This window comes from Hyperoodon ampullatus (assembly GCF_949752795.1).
Source record: "Hyperoodon ampullatus genome assembly, chromosome: 13".
NCBI classification, from domain to species: domain Eukaryota; kingdom Metazoa; phylum Chordata; class Mammalia; order Artiodactyla; family Ziphiidae; genus Hyperoodon; species Hyperoodon ampullatus.
This window is the reverse complement of record NC_136926.1, coordinates 74010327-74030888: the sequence shown is the minus strand read 5'-3', so window position 1 is coordinate 74030888 and position 20562 is coordinate 74010327. Positions and strand designations below refer to the sequence as shown.

At 48.6% G+C, this 20562-nt stretch overlaps 1 protein-coding gene across 1 annotated transcript in view; it reads left to right on the top strand.

Moving 5' to 3' along the window:
• Window positions 1–20562, top strand: part of ALPK2 (alpha kinase 2) — a gene marked incomplete at both ends in the record, with an annotated part of 115834 nt that overhangs the window by 53114 nt on the left and 42158 nt on the right. The window contains 1 exon segment of the mRNA XM_079717935.1: window positions 15802–19174. Coding sequence (XP_079574061.1) covers window positions 15802–19174 — 3373 coding nt within the window.

The following is a 20562-nucleotide window of genomic DNA, read 5'->3' as shown; positions in this document are numbered from 1 at the left end:
AGAAAAGCAACCATGGAGTAAGATTCCTTCAACAGCGAGGTGACAGGAAGGGGAGGGAGAGGTGTCCCACGTCTGTCAGGGTCTCACTGTGTCCTCTCCGTCTCCCCACCCCAAATTTCCGAGGGGTGGTTCTGCTCGCAAGGGGACTCATGGGGTTGGAGTGTCAGCCCAGAGACTGAAGGAGAGCGAGAGGGTTCTGAGCTGATGGATGTGCTCATTCCATGTCCTAACCTGACCTTCGTAATTGTTACTGGGCTGCCCTTTTCAGAGGATCCAGGAACGCAGAGGATTGGCTTGAAAAGATACTGATGGATTTGAACTCAGAGAAAGTCAAAGGTACAGAGCAGCAGAGGGGCCCCGAGCCCGAGCAAATTGCCGCCACCCCTGACGCTCCCTCATGCCCCAGTTTCTCTCCTCAGTTACCTTCATCACGAAGAGCAAGGGCAGGAATGCTGAAGGCAGGGAGGACACAGGGAAAGTAGCAGCCGGCTTCTCCTGGGGCGCTTCCAATGGCATCTTCCTTCCTAGATTTTGAATATCTTCTCCGCAAAAAGGCTCAGATCAGCTCAAACCTCCTATTTTCTGTGGTCCTTCAAAGTTCCCATCCTCTTAACCTGTCCCTTGCTGAGATTGCACACTGCAGGCGTCGCATCGTGTGTGGAGCTGGCGTTCTACAAATGTGGGATGGACCAGGCTAGTTAACCACGCCCCTCCCCAGCCAGATCCTTGGAGAGTCTCCGCACTTCCGGGAAAAGGGAGGCCGAGAAGCTTCTTGGCCCGTCGCTGATCCGAAGGACCAGTGGAGGCGGCAGGGACACTGGTGCTGAGGACCCCAGGCAGGATCCTCAAGAGGACTGGGGTCTGGGGACACTTGGCAGGCTGCAGGGGAGGGAGCCCCACAGCAGGTGGGAACGGGAGCAGTCTGAGACGTTGCAGTCGGTCTTCTGATCGGGGCTGGAGGAGCAGAGGTCAGGATGTGGCCTGTGGTGACACAGAGAGAGATGAACCCTGGGGCCCATCACACTCCATTCGCTGTGATGTCCAGTGTTCCTCCCCAGACGAGCCGCCACGATTCCGTGCCCACTCCGCTCCTCCTGGCAGCCCCGGGCACACTGCCTTCACCTTATCTCCATTCCCCCTGCACAACTTGGACACAAATAACTAAGTTGTACAGGGGCTCTGTTAGAGCCCAAAGATGGTAGCTGAGCAAACTCATGTTTATTTATTTATTTATTTTATTGGAGTATAGTTGACTCCCAATATTATTTTAGTTTCAGGTGTACAACATAGTCAATTGATATTTTTATACATTATACTCCATACCAATTTATTATAAGATATTGACTCTATTTCCTGTGCTGTACATTACATCCTTGTAACTTATTTATTTTATACCTAGTAGTTTGTGCCTCATAATCCCCTTCACCTATTTTGCCTCTCCCCCCACCCTTCTCTCCTTTGGGAACCACTAGTTTGTTCTTTCTGTGAGTCTGTTTCTGTTATGTTGTATTTGTTCATTTGTTTTATTTTTTAGATTCCACATATAGGTGAAAACATACAGTGTTTGTCTGTCCTTGTCTAACATATTTAACTAAGCGTAATACCTTCCAAATCCATCCACGTTGTTGCAAATGGCAATATTTCCTTTTCATGGCTGGGTAGTATTCCACTATATGTGTATGTGTGTGTGTGTGTGTGTGTGTGTGTGTGTGTGTGTATAAACCACTTCTTTATCCATTCATCTGTTGATAGACACTTAGGCTGCTTTTATATCTTAGCTATTGTAAATAATGCTACTATGAACATTGGGTGCATGTATCTTTGCAAATTAGTGTTTTCATTTTCTTCAGATAAACACCCAGAAATGGACTAGCTGGATCCTATGGTAGTTCTATTTTTAATTTTTTGAGGAACCTTCATACTGCTTTCCATAGTGGCTAAAACAATTTACATTGCCACCAACAAGTGTTCCCTTTTCTCCACATCCTTGCCAACACTTGTTATTTAATGCATATTTATTAAGCACCTACTTAGTGTATCAAGTATTCCAGCAAACAGCTGTGTCAGTCCCACAAGAGCTTATAATGCAATTCCCTGAGCTGGAAGCCCGAGAATGGTCCTTGATGTCTTCCTCATCTTCAATCCCTACATCTAACCAGTCCCCCAATCCTGTCAATTTTCCTTGTACAGTGTCTCCTGAGTTGGAATCTTCCTCTCCCTATTGGTTTCCAAGAGCTGCCATAACAAATTATCACCCTGGGGGGCTTAAAACAACAGAAACTTATTCTCTCACAGTTCTGATGGTCAGAAGTCTGAGATCAAGGTTTTGGCAAGGCTGGTTCCTCCTGGAGGCTCTCTCTGAGGGAGAAGCCATTCCATGCCTCTCTCCTGGCTTCTGATGTCTGCTGGCCATCCTTGTAGCTGCATCACTCCAATCTCTGCCTATATGGTCACATGGTATTTTCCCTGTGTGTCTCTGTGTCCAAATTCCCCTCTTCTTATAAAGATACCAGTCATTGGATTGAGATCCATTCAAATCCAGTGTGACCTCATCTTAACTTGATTACATCTGCAAAGACTATTTTCAAATAAGGTCAGCTACACAGGTGCCAGGGGTTACGACTTGAACATATCTTTTTGGAGGACACAATTCCATCCACAACACACTCCATCCTTCAGCCACCACTGTAGCCCAGTCTTTATAATTTTATCTAGAGCACGGCAATAGACTCCTTGGACCACTGTCTTTCTCTTCTAAGATACTCTCATGTTACTGCAACAATCTTCCTGAAACCTAAATCTGGGAATATCATTCCCTTGTTCAGACCAATGAAAACATCACTTTACTAGCCCCTGTCAAACTTGGATGGACACTTTTGCTATAGGAATAAATCTGTGCCATGTGTAGGAGTCTCCAGAACGAGACTGTGGGCTCCTTCAGCTGTCTCCCTGCTCTCACCCTTCCCAAATCCTAGTCATTCCAGATAAATGGATACTTTGGATGCCCCAGTGCCTTTGTTCATGCTGTTTCCTCCATCATCTCCTTGTAGAGTATATTCTGACCTCCTTGGCTTTGTCTACCTCCTTACACAGAATTCAGGTTCTAAGAAGACACAATCTTTTCTGGTGATAGTCTTTCCCCAGCAGGTAGGGTGAGGCCTGGCACGTAGAGAGCTTTCCATGATTCTTTGTTGAACAAAGGAATGAAGGAATTAATAAATGTAAATGTACAGGCAGCAGATTCTGGATCTTTCTCTGCTACACTTGTCCCTTCTCCTCTCCCTGAAGGAAACTTAATCTCTCCCATAACATTTTATTTCTAATCTCTCTGCTAGCATTTACTGTATATTTTAGCTGTTTGTAAGCCCAGCTGGGCTGTTACTCTGTGAGCTACGTGGAGACAGGCACTGGGTCTAATTCATCTGTAAATGCCAAGAACAAACACAGTGCCTGTCAATATTATTTGTCGAACTGAATTAAATCTACTTACAGAGGCAAGACAGAAGTGGGAAAAGTCATATTCCCCCACCCCCTCCGATTTACGGCCTCCACTGTATTTACAGAGCTGAGCGTAGGGGCAGGGCAGGAGGTAAAATTGCAAATTCTGTAAGTTCCCCTTTCTGCTGATGCTTGAAAAATTATCTTTCTGAGTCAGCACAGGTATTTTGATACTGCCTTGAGATTTCAGGCATTTTTTTAAAGTGATGGTTTAAAAACAAGTGCTTTCGCATTTACCATCAAACTGATAGCGTCGGGTGGGAAAATAACCATCGTGAAAACTGTTTACCCTTCATCTTCTAAATTTCTAGTTCAGGGTCTAAATCTGACAACAAATATATGGGACTCCCCAGTCACTGCCTCTCCATCACAGATGGGAGAGCCTGGGGCTCCGGCACAGACAGGTCCCTCCAAGAACAGTCTGAAGTGGTTGATGCTGATTACGGGGTCTGGAAGGCTGGGCTCTAGAACACCAGCCTTCTTGAGGGTGAAACCGTGGGTAATTATCAGTCACGTCCAGTTCACCTGCCTTCACCAATCAAGGTTGTTTTCACTGTTGCTACAAGACTTTCATGACTTCCAAGCGGCACTTTTTAAAAATTTATTTTATTTATTTATTTTTGTCTGCATTGGGTCTTCGTTTCTGCGCGCAGGCTTTCTCTAGTTGCGGCGAGCGGGGGTTACTCTTTGTTGGGTTGCGCGGGCTTCTCATTGCAGAGCACAGGCTCTAGGCACACAGGCTTCAGTAATTGTGGCGCGTGGGTTTCAGTAGCTGTGGTTCACGGGCTTAGCTGCTCCGGGGTATGTGGGATGTTCCCAGACCAGGGCTAGAAACCCTTTGTTGCCTGCACTGGCAGGCGGGTTCTTAACCACTGCGCCACCAGGCAAGTCCCCCAAGAGGCACGTTTGCCTGAGTTGTTTTCCAGGAACTTGGAGTCAGCTGTGTCTAGTTGGAGCTGAGCTGGTTGAGGAGACTGGTTAGGACCACCCACCCTCCAACTGGGCATGCGCGAGTGTCCGCTCAGTGACCTTTTGACGTCAGAGGGCCGAAAACTCCGCCCTCAGATCGTGCGACGAGCCTCCATTTTTGAACGTGGAGAGAACGACTGCCTCACCTTTTTCTTACTTCCAATCACCTTTCCCCACCCTCCCCGTGCCTCAGACCGCCCCGCTTCAATCTCATAAATACCCTGAGCCCCTGGCCTCTGGCGAGGCAGCGCTGAGGTTTGTTTTGCGTCTCCTCGCTAGGCTGCCTCACGGAGAAACCGTCTTTTCCACAGACTTTGGGGTCTGGGCATTTTGGCTGCGTGGGCTTTGGGCAAGGGAATTGGGTTCAATAGCAAAAGCAGAGCAGTGACAAGGGACAGGCTCCCCGTTGTACTGAGTTTTATCCTCCCGACAGACTTTACTTTCACCCCAGAAACAAGCGTAGCCTCCGGAAGAAAGCCAGCCTCTCTGTGCCTGTCCTGTGGCTAGAACCTCACTGTACGCCTCTCCGTTCCTCACTCTAAACCTCGCTCTCAGCCACAGCCCGCAGTCAGGTGACGGAGCTTAGCTGTTGGGAGTTGATAGCAGGCTGCGGGGAAGGAGGGCCAGTGGGGAAGCCTGGGGGAAAGTGGGCTGCTGTAGTGGATTGAAAGGCGTCCCCCAAGTTCATACGCACCTGGAACCTCAGAACGTGAGAGAAGTTAGGTTCCTTGCAGATGTCATTAGTTGCGGTCCAAAGACAAAGATTCTTTTCTGGGAACACCCTGATTCCAGACTCTGGCCTCCAGAACTAAGGGAATGTGTGTTCTGTTAAGTTAACCAGTTTGTAGTAATTTATTTCCGAAGTCCTAGGAAAAAGCCCTAGTTGCCAACGGTGGGTACAGGGAATTACCAGAAAAAATTCTCGTCTCTCCACTTCTGCCTCAGTTTTCTTCCAAAGCATCTCGGGACTTGGGGGAGGAGGGTGCCTTGGGGGTGAGATGGGGATGGTGATTAGAGTTGTACGGAGCAAAGCAAACAGATAAAAAACAGGTGTTTGGCTTTATTTTCATTTAAGCAGGGCAGTAATCTTTAAAGTCAGGCTTTATTGAGTTTTCTAAGTTCCTTTCTTCTTAGAGTCTTACCTGCACAATCAGAAATCGGCAGTGTGTGAGGATGTGCACTAGGGGACCCGGCCCTCAGATGCTGGGACAAAAGGGCTGATGGAGTCGGGGCTCATGGGGGCACGTAATCCCAGCTCGAGTTCTCCTAACCTCGGGGTTGGGTTAGAACAAACCGAGGGAGACCGTGAGGCCGGGAGCTGTTTCCCTGCTTCCCTCCTGGGACTCGGGGCCTAGCCAGTCCCCACCCACCTACCAGAGGCTGCTTAGTGAGAGAGAACTGTTCTCTACTCATCCCCCAAACCACTACCTGACTGGGAGCTTCTGAGGAAGACGTGATCAGTGCCAGAGAAGAAGCATGAAGGGAATGCGTTTGCTCACGCGTACAAGAAGTCCTATGTGTGAATCTTCACCACAAGTACAAATACCAGCTCAGCATGTTGTTGCCTTCTTAGTTCCAAATCGGTGAGTCCTAGACATTTTCTTTCTTGTTTTTAATGTCTTTCCCCCAATAACTTCAGCTTTCCAGAAGCTTCTTTGTGAACCATTCTTTTTCTGTCTACAAGGGGAAAGCTGCTTTCTGACGGCTCCATCAAGAGAGGCTCCTGAATTTCTAATCTGCATCTGCCCTTCCCATGCCCCCCCTGCCTCTGACTGCCTTCATCTTCAAAGTACAGGTGTTTACACTTAACCCTTTGGTTGCATGTTGTAAATTCACAACCCTTTCCCCCCACCTTCAGTGCCTGGTGCCCATGGTACAACCATGCTGATGTCTTCTTTGGGGTTTGTATTGGGAACCTCATTTGCTCATAGATAAAACAAGAGACACTTCTTCTCAAAAGAGGACAGGTGGCTTCCATTTCAATCCAAAGATTGAGGCCAACAGCACCAAGTCATTAGCGGTGAAGAAGAGTTAGTTTAGTGGCAAGGACACATTAACCAAAGCACAGGACCTCGGGCAGGGTAGCGGGTAGATCAGTGTCTCGATAGAGTTAGACGAGAACCAGACTCTGAGGGGATGGACAAACCCTTCCTGCCGCTGTTGGCAAAGGGACACGGGACCAAGAACAGACTGGTTGGATGTCCACTCCTTTGACCTATTTTTGAGCACCTACGATGTGCCTTGCACCACGAGGAGTAAGACTAACCCTGTCCTCCCCTCATGGATCTCACTGTCCAGGGAACTTTGCGTCTCCTGCTGAAGAAGCTGTCTCTGAATCTAATCGGGTAACTGTTACAGCCGGCTGGGTAACTGTGCCCTCCTGGAACTGCACTCTTTTGGGGGATATTTTCTGTTTAAGCAGAAGCCTAACCTAAGGACCTGTAGCTGTCCTGCTGCTTACTAGAAGTGCATGGCCTATAAGGGACCCTTCAAGCCCCCATCCTACATTTTTTCATTTTTGGTAATGGCCATCCAAGACAGGCAACCTGCCTATATGTTTATGTTCAGATTTTCCAAGTGCCAAATAGCATCGCCCCTGTACACTTTGAAGCCTCGCTGAATAGGCAAGTAGTGTAGTCACCATGACAAGTATTTCCTGTTTCTAAAGTTTACAAGAACTGGCTTCGTACCATGTATTATTGTCAGGGTAGTACGGTAACTGCTACTAGGTTTTGGTTTTGCTCACAAATTCTAGAAACTGTAAAGGGAGACTGATTTTTGCGAATGCTTCTCTGGAACCTAAGGTGTAACGCCACCCCTCCCCCCGCCCCTGCTTGTTATCTAGTCCAAAATCTGCAGAGAAGTTTTGGTCTGTGGGAATACTTCCACAGCTGGGTATGTTCCTAGCTCAGAACCCACAGCTGGGATTCACTCCGTGGCCTCAGGGGCCTGGAGGAGGGAATCAAGGGACTCAAGTGGGTCTGGAAGCTCTTAATTCTTTGAAAGACTGTGGGGAAAATGAGACTTTCTGGGTGAAAGAAGCCATACTTTTTCTCAACGCCAAAAAGGATTTAGCACATTTAGAGGCTGACAGCTGCTGGTCTTCCCTTGTGTGGCCATGACGGTTTTCATTGCCATGTACTAGGTCTGTGGGCCTCTAGAACGCTGCAGGATCAACTCAGGGCCCATACGCTGACACAGTGCAGCCCACTAAAAAGATGGGGCACTTAGTACATAGAGGGGAGACGAGCTAGGAATCGGGGAGCGTTCTCCAGCCCACTCTGTCTCTTCCCTGATCCTCCCTGGGGCCGCCACTGGCTTGTCCTGAATCAGTCTACGTATGTGTCCTTTCCCCTAACAAGTCTCATAGGTAGTCGAGGTAGATCTAGAAGCCTTAGGAGTTAAAAGCTGGCTCCAAGTGGAAGGTGAGGTTTAAGCCCCACTTCGGTGTTTGTATTGTCTCCATGGCAGCAGGTCATAGAACACCAAAGCTAGCGAGGGCCAAGAGGTACTCTCCAACCCTCATTTTACCGTGGAAGAAACAGCCTCAGATCCAGTGGCTTCACCAAAGCCATTTCCCACGAGGCAGTGCATCCAGGATAAACCCCTGGCTTTTCTGAGGCCCACTGCTCCATCCATCACCCTGCTCCACTTGCCTGTCACCTCCTCATCCAAGTGCCGGTCTGTTCGGGACGTAGCAAGAAACACGAAGAGTGTTCAGAAATGCACGGTGGTATTCAAGAAAAATCATTAGCCTTCCCAATTCCACTTTTCTTACGTTGGCATAGCTCCTAGTTGCATATGTGGAAATCAAGGCTCTCCTCTCATCGCTCAGCAAACTCTCAGATGCAGGAAAACAAAGATGCCCATGGGAAAGGAAGACAGTTGCTTTTCTGGACCACTGTACTTGGGAGTTTACCATGAAATGGTCTTATGTGTTAGAATAGCTGGTATTTCTCCTTAACATTACACAACCCTAAGTCCCAAAGGCATACATTTCTATATCATTTTGCAAACATTAACTGTATTAACGCCTGTAAAGCACTTAGAGCAGTGCTTGCTAGGTGTTAAGGGCTACACAGGGCTTGGTGATTATCACTAGTAGTGGTGCTGGGACTTACGTCACCTGAGATGCACAAAAACACAAGCTTCTGGCTTGTGCTCTGGGACTCTGGCTCACCATGTTACCAGGCAAAGATTGCACTAGTGCACAGAGCCCCTTAGCTCTAGGAAATGGTATTCGTCACGGAAACCCAGTCCTCTCCCAAGAAATCAAATTGGTGTTTTACAGACTCTTTCTTTCCCAAGAAATCAGGCAGGATTATAACCCCAGCTGGCTGAAGATTTCATGCCTCCCAGGAGGGTGTGGAATGAAGAAGAGTTGGTCAAGTGAGGAGGGTGTTTCAGGGTTGGGGATTTTTTTTTTTATTTTTTGGCTGTGCCACGCTGCTTGTGGGATCTTAGTTCCCGAACCAGGGATCGAACCCGTGCCCTCGGCAGTGAAAGCGCAGAGTCCTAACCACTGGACCACCAGGGAATTCCCAGGATTGGGGACTTTAGATGTGTGTCCTCCACTTTGTGGTCTTTTAACATTCAAAGCCTTCAGTGAAGCTCCTTCTGGGCATCCCAGCAACTCCTAAAAATAAACTCGAGTTCTTGAAATGTTCTAGTTTGCCTTTAAGCTTCCTTTGGCTGGAGACCGGGCTATTTTCAGTTTCCCAGCCCCAGGTGGTATGGATTTGATCTAGCGAATGACAAATGACGCTGTGCCCTGTAGTGAGGGCTCAGCAGACACTTAGGAAAGGTTAGCCAGTGGGCGAGGCTGCAGCCAGCCCAGGCTGGCTGGGGAGTGGGGGAACTCCCATTTAAAGATTCCTGGAACCCCAGGGGGAGACTGATGTGTAGATAACCATGGAGGGACATGGTGCTATTTGTATTGAGTCCAGATAAGGAACATCTAAAAAGAAACAGGAGTTAAATTGTCCCACGGGAGGACATGGCAGTGTATGGCAAGAGTGCCCAGCTGAAGCCAAGAGCTAAGGGGCTTAACTCTCCTGGTTCTGGGCGGTTGAATGTGGCCTTTAGAACCATGGCCTCTCCTTTGATCCATCTTTTCACATTTCCCCATCCTCCCGCCGCCCACCTTCTACTTCACGTTCGCCTTGCCCCAGGCCCTACTGATCCCTTGTCATTTTGACCAGCTCCCCAGCACCCTGTTCAGGAGCCACACCCGGTGCCCTTTGTGACACTGTCCTTCAAGCTAATCCCTGCCTGTCGAAGGGCTCCAGGTGAATCTCATGTGCCTTTTCCTTCATCCTCCAGCCATATCCTTTCCTCTAGCATCCATTAGGAAAGCTTTTAGATGCTGGTAACAGAGTAACCAACGACCAGCGGCCTCAAACATATGGACTTTCGTTGTTCCCTTCACAAGAAGTCTAGGGATAGAAGGCCTCGGTGTTGATCCAGTGGCTTGAGGATACCTGCCAGCTCCCAAGTCCTTCCTTTCTGCTCCACCAGCTGTAGCGGGCTTTTCATTCTCGTGCTGGTTGCCTCGTGACTGCAAGTTGATTGCTGCAGCACCAGGCATCACAAGTTCGTCACAGGAAGAAGGAAGGGGGTAGGCAAGGTACCTGCCGTGTCTGTACCTTCTGTATAAGGAAAGCAAAGCTTCTCTGGGAGCTCCTTAGTGGAATTCCCCTTACATCATTAGCCAGAACTGACTTAATGGCTATGCAGGAGGCTGGGAGCATACGTGGTTTTCCAACCTCCTCTAGTTGGAGGTGGCAAGGGAGGAGGTGTTGAGGATCAGCAGTGTCTTCCACACCTGCGCACTCTAATCAGTAGAGAGGCCTCCTGAGACCGCACTGCACTGTCGAAGAATTATCTAGGAATTGATACCTAAAGAGAGCACCCTCTGGTTTTTGCACTGCAGGGATCCTTTTTTTTTTTTTTTTTGCGGTACGCGGGCCTCTCACTGTTGCAGCCTCTCCCTTTGCGGAGCACAGGCTCTGGACGCGCAGGCTCAGCGGCCATGGCTCACGGGCCCAGCCGCTCCGCGGCATGTAGGATCTTCCCAGACCGGGGCATGAACCCATGTTCCCTGCATCGGCCGGCAGACTCTCAACCACTGCACCACCAGGAAAGCCCCGCACTACAGGGATCTTATCCATCAAGTGGAAGAGGAAGAATCAGTGGTGACCTTCCTTTTACTCCTGGAGCAGCACTGTTTGTTAAATTCCATCCATTTGGCCATTAGCACAACTTGTCAAGAACTGCTGTTTATCTTCCCCCCTGCCAACACCTTGTCTCTTCAGCTGGATTATAAGCCATCTGAGAAGAGGGATCTTATCTCATACCACCTTCTATTGTTAGTCACTGAAATGAGTGTCATGCACTTCGTGGCATCCAGGACACTCCCTCTAATGATGAAGATAACCCTGCGCATCACGGGGTGGGTGAAGAGACAGCACACCTTCCATGGGATCCACAGGAGACACACTTAGGAGGCAGAATTCCTTGGAAAGGCTAACAGGTGGAAACAATGTGGTTGTAAAATCAGGCATGTTGGATAGAGGAGGGCTTGGAGACGGTTGTGCAAGCAGAGTTAAGTTTCAAGCTTCGCGCTGCTTTCAAAACCAGGCTTGGAAGTGTTACACTTTGGTCTACCCCTCCCGCTGCTGGTACTCATTCATGTTTATTTACTCAGTAATAGAGTCCTTACTGTGTGCTAAGGTTCTAACAAAATTCAGCAAAGAATAACAAGTCCTGCCCTCAGAGCTTCCTCAGAAGCTGATAAAGAAGCAGTCATATTGTAAGGAATGAGGACCACTGTAGTCTCATCCTCACTGTGTCTCAGGAGCTCAGAGGGTCTGGGTTTGGATTAGGGGGCGTTGCCAGCCCTTTGGGGTTTGCTTTAACTTCTCTTGCTTTAACTTCTTGTTTTTTTAAAAAAAACCAAAAACCTGAGTTGGAAAGAGCTTTAGAGCCAGCCGGACTCGGCTTTAAGTCCCGGTTCTGCCCTTGACTGTGGGACCCGGGAGGAGGTTTCTAACCCCTGACGTCGGTGGCCTCACGTGCCAGTTCTCGGTTACTGCCTCTCAGCATGGAAGCACGCCTCAGTACGTGCTTGATCATACCAGAACTTCATTCACCATTTCTCCTTTCAGTTGAGCGTGACGTGAAGCTTTCTCAGCAGAGGGTGTGGGAGGAAGAGGCTTGTCCTCTTCAGCACTGGCGGGGGGCCGGGGATATGGCTGCGTGGTTATCCGGTAGGGCCTGCCCCAGCTACAGGGCCCAGAACACGGTCCATCGGCGGCCTCGTAGCCTTGGCCTAGCGACAGCCGTCCTACCATCCTCGCGGATACCGCAGCCCTGCGCGGCCAGCCCGCCCTGAGGGCTTCCTGCCTGCACTGACATCCAGGCTCCCTCCACGTGGCCCATACACAGGGCTGGTGTTCCCTCTTACCACCCCTACCATATGTAGCCCACCTGCTCGGAAGACCTCTGCCCCTGCGGGTCCCCGACCACCACTGCACACCTGGGCACCGTGTGCCGATCGCTGACTCCCTGCCTACCCACAGAAGGGTGGTGTATGGCTCGCCCAGCAATGCTGGATCAGCTCTGGCCTGGCCAAACCTGCAAACATCTCTGCTACCTGGTGGCCTGATTACACCTTCTGCAACTACATCTGTGCCCCTTGCAAGTGGTCCCTCCTTGGTACTTTCCCTCCCATAGAGCACCTTAGGCTTTCCCGCTATCTTGCAGCTACTCTTCTATTGCAGTTAACAATCCTCTGTACTCAACTTCCCTTATTTAACCTAATGTGTGGTTTCTGTTTCCTGATTGGACCCAGGCTATTGACCTCATCAGTAAAGAAGAGATGCTAGAATCAGTGTTTCAGATTTATTTTACCAATCAAATGAGAAAGCCAACGTAAAGCCCAAAGAGCACAGCTCTGCTCATTCGAGTTGCTCTGTTTTCTGCCTAAGCCACTACTGTCTTCTCACAGAACAAGGGAAATGAATGTCAGTGAGTGCCAGGCACTTGACAGGATAGTGCTGACGTGCGTGTGGTTAGCCCTAGAGGAAGAGACCGAGGGTCAGAGAGGCTAAAGAGGTTACGTGGGGTCATGAATGCAATATGGGATTAAGCTGAAGCCCAGGCGGCCAGTCCTGAGTCCACACACCATGCTGGGTTTCCGCCGAGAGCCCTAAACTCTCCTCCTCACCTGAATAAGGACAATTTTCCTACATAACACAACCACCTGAGTCTCACCACTCACTCTGTGATGAGAATAGCTGAGCAGCAGGAGAATCGTTTGCTGGAGTTCTTTCATAATGACTTAACTAAGAGATCTCCCCCTGAAAGAAAGGTCTGACTCATTTGAAAGGTGTGAGCCTGTGGTTTCTCTTTCTCTGAGTTGGCCTCCGAGGAGGCTGCCCTTGGAACCGATGCTGTGAGCCTCAGCAAGTATGCACTGGACTGTGAAAAGCTCTGCTTTGAGGACGTCCATTGGTTACAATCACATTTTATGGAGTTTCACATCAGCAGTGAACCAATTTGTATGGCTGCTTGCTTGAACCTAACTTCCAAAAGGCCAGCAGTCTTCTATGTTCACTGATGCTTCTCCAGTCCTTAGAACAGCTTTGTATATAGTAGGTGCTCAGTAAATACTCAAGTGGATGAATTTTACATCGTCAAGGATTCGCCATATTTCTTTATGTGTGGAGCTTCACTAGGCTATTTTTTTTTTTTTTTTTTTTTTTTTTTGTGGTACGCAGGCTTCTCACTGTTGTGGCCTCTCCCGTTGCGGAGCACAGGCTCCGGATGCGCAGGCTCAGTGGCCATGGCTCACGGGCCCAGCCGCTCCGCGGCATGTGGGATCTTCCCGGACCGGGGCACGAACCCGCGTCCCCTGTATCGGCAGGCAGACTCTCAACCACTGCGCCACCAGGGAAGCCCTTCACTAGGCTATTTTAAAGTAGGATTTTATTTTAAAAGGTAGAGATGGGAGGAATCAGTCTACCTTAGTAGGAATAGGACTCCTGTAAATCAAGGCATGATACACCATGGTTATGGTATATCACAATGACCAAACCACCCTAATCAAAGCTTACTTCTCCTGTGTTTCAACCTCTCCGGGTGTATCAGCCTACAACTCTGATACACTAGTTAGCAATAACGGGTTGGTTACGTCCCACTTAGTAACACAGTGGCTTTTTGACTGGAGCCCTTTGGAAAAAATTGTCCAGTATCTGGCAGAGAATTCTACACATGGCAGCTAGTCCTTAAATGTTGAGCACTGATGTTGTGATGATGACAAGATCTTAAAGGGCTGACATAGGTAGTGGAAGCTCGGGCAGGGAGGAAGGCTCAGGAGAGGGTCCTGGTGTTTTTGATCAGATAATCTCCCTACACCTCAAATCATGACCAGGAAGCTACCCATGCTTTCTATGCTTTTAATAGTTCAGTAGATTTGTGCTATAGCTCAAAAAAAAAAAAAAAAAAACCACCAAATTAGCAAACGAAAAGAACATTCTCTACACGTTATAGATGTTCAGGTATAGAGGGGAAATCATGAACACATTAAAGTCCTGGACACTTAAAAAAACAAAAGCAAAAACAAAAAAACAAAACTTATTTACCAGAAATTTCTTTTCCCTCTTCCATTTTCATATGATGGAAAAAAATATATAGAGTTCCTTTTAGAAACACAGGATGTGAACCAGTAGTGCCTCTGCTTGTGGCTAGAAGTTTCTTAAGAGAGAGTTGTCCCAAAGACGGAAGCAGATGAAAGCTCAAACCCTTTCAAATTTAGAGGTTTAATGGGTGAAGTTGAGTAGATCTGACTCGTGCGTGGTGTTCATTCATTTACTGATTCTTTCAACAAGTGTTTATGGAGCCCCTGCTAGGTGCCAACCACTGTACCGGGCCTTAAACAGCCTAGAATGGGAGCTCCCTGCAGATGGGCATTTTGCTTGTATTGTATCCCATCACCTGGGATACTTTCTAGCACGTTGGATGTATTCAATAAATATTTGAACTGATGAATGGGCCTAGCACTCACGGAATTTATAGCACAGGAAACTAAATTTCTTATTCAGCACTTTTATGCCAACCAAATGAGTTAAATGAACATCAGGGTACCTTTCAGGAGAAAAGGAGAGGTGAGTCACTGGCTGCAGGCAGCCTTGGGGAGTGTGGAAAACATGAGTGGTACGCTGTTGTCCTGTTTCCTACTGACGGTGTGTAAAGGGATTGACTGATTTTCACATGTGATTGATGGGAATAAGCGTCAGGACCCTGGAGCTACGTGTATTTCAGCTCTACGTTGTCGTGCGCGGGGGGAGAGACTCTCCTCCCCTCTTTAAGCCCCGTCATCGATTCCCGCACAGTTGAACGGGGCTGCTTCAAAGTAGGAGTCCTGGGGGCAAAGAAGGAGGTGCTTGCCCCAGATCAGCGATTCCTTTCTCCTTGGCTGGGCATAATTCTGATCTGTTTTGAAATAATCAATGAGCTAAAAGTTTCAAGAGGCAAGAATTTAGACTGAGTTTACTTCTTCGAACAATATCCAGTGTCGCAGGACAGTCAGATAGTACCATGATGGGTTCACTCCTCGAAAACTGAGATTTATTCTGTCCTTCCCCCTTTCCTCACTTTCTCTTTCCCTGTCTCTATATCTCTTCCCCAAAACCCAAGAAGTCCTGAACCCCATACTTCTTGTGGATATGATTTCCCTGCCACCCGGCATCTGTCTTAAAGTGGTTGAGGCACTTCAAGATTTTATAACCTTCCTGGGGCAGAAATGACTGGCAGTGCTGAAGGCCGATCATAACTCCATTACTTCATTAGAGGTGGGTTCAAAAGACATGCCTCTTTAGTAATTAACCAGCAAGCTGGCCTACTCGGGGGACAAAGATTGCTCATTGCTACTTTATAAGCACTGCATATTTTGTTATGATTATGTGAAATTTCCTTCTGAAAAGATTCACAAGCTCTTGTGACTTGATCAAAAAAGTTAACATGTAATTTAACATGTAATTCCATCATTTTTTCCTGCAAGATGGGGAAAAAAATCATTACATGATTGTCAGTAGGCCTTTTGCTTTTAATGGGGAATTTGACCAAGGACCCCCTGGAGCATACTGTTGCTTAAACGTTTCTTCAGGATGTCTCTAATAGCTAGAGTTTGGGGATTAATGTTTAGATCTCAATCATTCCTTCTCATTGTCTGAGATTATAATTGTCAAGGATTAACACTCTTGGGATTGCAGTTATGCCCTATTGTGGGATCTCCCAGGAACAATTCTACTAATATCACTTTTCATCTTCTAGGTGCAAATTCAGGAAACAGTCAGGGAGCAAATCTCTCTCAGCCGAATGCCAGCTTTCTCAGAGCCCACTGGGGAGGAGTCCGCATTGACTATGACCACGATAGATTCCTTCTCCCATTTAGGAGGGATCGACACGGAAAATGCATCATTGGCCCAACACCTGGAGGTAGAAAGATGTACCCAAGGCCCACGGCAGGAAGAAAACCAAGATGGAGAAGACAGCACACCTGGATGTCCCTGGGGAGACCTAGGGTGTGAGCCGAGCATCCCAGAAGCCAATAGTGAAAATATGCCCCCCTGTGAGCCGTCGGTGCATCTCCCCCAGGAGAACAGCGCTGACCCCGGGGAGCCCCGGGCTCCCTCTCTTGCTTCCCCTGAATTTGTACATACCGTCCCCACCTTGGAAATTGCGTGTGCTGGGCCAAGAGACAGAGTAACAGCATGTGTGCTAGGCCGTCCGGAAGCAGGTGACCAAGAAGCGTGTGATACTGTGAGCTCTCCTCTTGGAGCCCCAGCTGGTAAATATTTGCCTCAAGAAATTTGCTCCGTGGACTTCGAGCTGGCAGGTCAAAGCAAAGTATCTGATTTGTGTTCTTCTGATGACAAGGCACTGGATGTTCTTTCTCAAACACAAGGTTCTGAGCCTCCACAGTCTGCATATGGAAGCAGCAATGAGAGAACCTCTGCCATGTTGCCTCTTTTTATCAGTACTCTCACCTGGAACATTTCACAGAAAGCCAGTAAAGGTGCCACTGGGGAAAATCTCTCCAAGGTGGAGGGTTCCACCTCCATGTTGGCCTCCATGGTAAAGGCTGGTCAGGAGAGGCTGAGCCCCAGTGACTCAGGTGGGCTCGAGGAAAGACAGCCTCTGTCTTCTGAGAATGACTCTTTGGAATGGTCTAAAGAAGGTGGTGACGAGAGCTCTAGCTCCAGTGCCCCGGTCACTGCAGACACACCAGCCAGTCATAGTTCAACTTCTCCTCAGGAGAAGCCAACAACATTAATTGCTAATCTTGAGTGTTTTGAGGTGACTGGGGAGAGTGGGGACACATCCACTGTTACCATTGCCACCAAAGGCCACCCACCCAAATACCTCCCTGTTTCAGTTGCTGGGAACAGCCATGTAGGTGGCCCTGACGAGAGCTCACCTCGGGCACCAGATGACAATATTTCTCAACTTCCTTCCAATGCACAGTTGGGTCATATTTTAAATGGTTCTACAACTGAATCTTCAAAAGGACTAGCGTGCGTGGCTCCCAGTGGACCAGGAATCCACATCCACGTTCCTCAGCTCCCAGAGGGAGCGGATTTCTGTAGCAATTCCCCTCTTCAGATTGATAACCAGTCTGGAAAGAAGAGCCAGACCGTGGACAGAGCAGACACTAGGAGCCTTGAAGAGAATTTCCAAGAAAAAGGAAGTGAAACAACACAGAGGGTCCAGCAGGGTTCTCCTGATGAAAATTTCCAAGAAAGCTTGCCTATGATGTCTGCTGTACAAGGGGAAATAAACGTGGTACTCTTGGACCACTCATTGGCCAACTCCAGGGAGGGAAGAGAACAGAGCTCGGGCTTGGGGACTCGTGTGCCCATGGTGGCTGAATCTGTAATGGAAGATGATAGTCAGGCTCTGAGTAATGTTCCATCTCTCTGTAATACCCTTCTGGGGGAGTCTAAAGAGAGCGGTCCAGGATATTGGGAAGCAGGTAAAGAGCTGAAGATTATAACTCTAGAGGCTTCCATTTCAGAAACCTGGCCACCAAGACAACTGACAGATTCTAAGTGCAAGGACTCAGAACCTAGTCTCATCCCTGGTAGGGTCTGGGCTGTATCTGACATTCTAAAGGCTGATGCTGCCGTGCCTGAACTGGACCGCTCTGAGATAGCATCAGCCTGTAGTCCTCAGGCTGAGTCTGGCTCAGCAATTGCTAATAACAGAGAAATCCATAAAGGTGAAGACCTAGCTGGCCATGCAAACTGGAGTTGTCTTTCCTCCCAGTGTTTGAGCCAACCCAGACTCCTGGAGTCCTCTGTGGACCCTGTAGATGAGAAAGAATTATGTGTCACAGACTTGCTATCAGAGGCTTCCAGAACTGGAAGGAAGGAAAGTGTTAACAGTGTAAGTCAAAACCAAGAGGAAAGCCAACTCAAGATGGATCGCCTTGCCTTCTTTAAACAGTTCCTGACCTGCCCTAAAATCTTGGAGTCCTCTGTAGATCCCCCTGATGAAACAAGTGTGGAGTGGGCCAGGGTGGAAACACCAGAGCCTTCTGAATCCACACTGGGGGCCATCAGAGTGGAGAGTAGCTTGAATAATGGAAACTTGGGCCAGAGAGTAGAAGTCCAACCATCCATCTTGCAAGTTCCGTGCCCCCAGCAACGTGGGGAAGCCATTCCAAGAGAAAACGGCATCAGCCGAGACCAAGGGTACAGTGGAGGAGAGGGGGCAAGACAAAGTCAACATGCTGAAGCAAAGGGGGACGTACAGTCTGCCATTCTGCCTGTCCCGGCTCCTGTCAAAGGTGGGGAAACGATTCCGAGGGGACGCGGCAGAAGCCAAATACAAGAAGGCAGTGAGAGGCGCTTAGCGGGGTCTGAACAAAGTAAAAATAACAAAGCAGCAGAATTAGTTTCCCCCACTTTACCTCTTTCTAGCGGTCTTGCAAGAATGACTCCCGCCTCTGGAGTTGGTACTCACAGCTCCACAAGTCAAAGGCATGACCTCCCTGAGAATGATTTAGCAGAGCCCAGAAGCCATCAATGTGCGTTTTCCAACTCAAAGGAAAGGGGAGCTATTGAGAGTGAGTGTGGGAAACATGTGCCCCCTTCTAGTGGTCTCACTTGGGGGCCTTTTACTTCATCTCTTGAAGGAAGCATCACAGGCTTTTCAAGAAGCCACAAAATTGAGGAAGATAAAATAGAGGAGCCCCCAGTTGGGGAAACCAAACCCACAAGCACATCTGGCTCCCCGGCAGCAACACTCACGTCCAGAGAATGTGCATCAGAGAAAGTTCCTAAGATGCTGCAGGATCCCTGCCAGCAGGGCTCCACCCTTGGCCGTGGGAAATTGTCAAGGGAGGAGAAGGTCCTCCCTGGGGTGGCCCAAGCTGGCTGCCTCCCCAGGGCCCCTCCAGCAGTGACTGGGTCAGAGGAGGTCAAGGGGAAGCAAGAAACCCCAGGGAGTGGGCACATAGCTGAGGGAGTAAAGAAGAAAATTCTGTCCAGGGTGGCCACCCTGAGGCTGAGATTGGAAGAGAAAGAAAACGCCAGAAAGAACTCAGTCTTTCTTAAAAAGAGTCCTAAACTTGAAACATCGGTATCACGCACAGATGAGAAAAAAGACTCCAAAAGGCCACCTTGCAAAAGCGAAGGGACAGGTGAGGCTGTGTTGCTTCCTGTCATTGTTAAAGTCTGGCTTTGTTGACCTGACGTCAAGCTCGTGTGTCCTCCTGAGCCCTTGCAGTTAGGGTGCGTGTCCACTGGGGAGGCGTCGGGTGCTACGGCTGTGACCAGTGGCCTGGCATGTAGGCCCTTGGGTCTCAAACTTGAGCGGCCTCAGGATCCCCTAGAGGGCTTGTTAAGACAGGTTGCTGGGCGCAACCTCAGAGTTCCTGATTCCGGAGAAGGTGCATTTCTAACGAGTTCTTGGGTGATGTGCTGGGAGGACCACTGATGTTGGCTGCCTTGTAGGTATGCTTAACTGAGGGAGCGTGATTACTACGCCTTTCTGTTTAATTATCCTTCAAAAAAATTTTAGAAGAAACAGAAGCATTCATCAGTGTAGCTAATTAGTGTAATTAAATAGACCACATGCTAAACAGGATTTACAGAAAAACATTTAGGTACAGTCCAGCAGTCTCCTTTTAATCTTTTTTTTTTTTCATTTGAAGTGGCTGATTGGATGTTGGGTTTTCTTCCAAATTTGAGTATAAAGTTTCTTTCCAACTTGCCCTCCCCTTTGAGCCGGAAGTCCCCCCACCCCCACCCCGGTCTCTGTTCCAGGTTTCAGACCACTTGAGGCTCAGAGCCCCGGTAACTGCAGTCAATTCTGCTTCGCCTGGGGAACCGAGTCAATGCCAAACTCCATCCCATCACCCAGATTTCAGCCTCTTCTTCCGGAGTTCTTTCCCTCCCCGTGAAAGCTGGCAGAAGTCAGAAGAGATTGCAGCCAGGTAACGTGCCTGCCGCAGCTGGAGCAGAACGCTGCGGCCCTCGCTGACCCCGGGGGAGAGACTTTTCCTCTTACCTGAGTGCTTACTGTGTTCCCAGACCTCAGCAAACGGGCCCACAGCCCCTGCTGCTGAAAAGATCAAACACAAAACTGCTTTCCGAGTTTTAAAACATATTTAGAGAGAATGAAACCATGTTTTCAAGAGATCTCAAGTGGTTTCAGCCCAGAGGAAAAAAATCTTATTTGGAATGCTTGTCTGTTTCCGTGGGAGAAAGGACCATCCAGGTGCTGTTGGAGGATTTGATCTCCGGAGCTGCTCAGCCTCCCCAGGCATGAGGGGCTGCAGCCACAGGGAGCACCGCCCTCTGGGGGTGGGTGGGTAGGAGTTAGGAGTGTGTGTGTGTGCGTTGGGTTGTTAGGGGTGACTTGGATAACTCTGAAAGAAATAGAACAAACTCGAGTAAACTTTTTTCCACATTCAAAGCTTAGTACAACCAAAGCTTTATAGTCACAGGGGACTTCTCTATCCTTTACCCTCAGCACTTGGCCAGAATATACACTGCAGATAAACCTAGCTTCCCTCTCGAGCCTCAT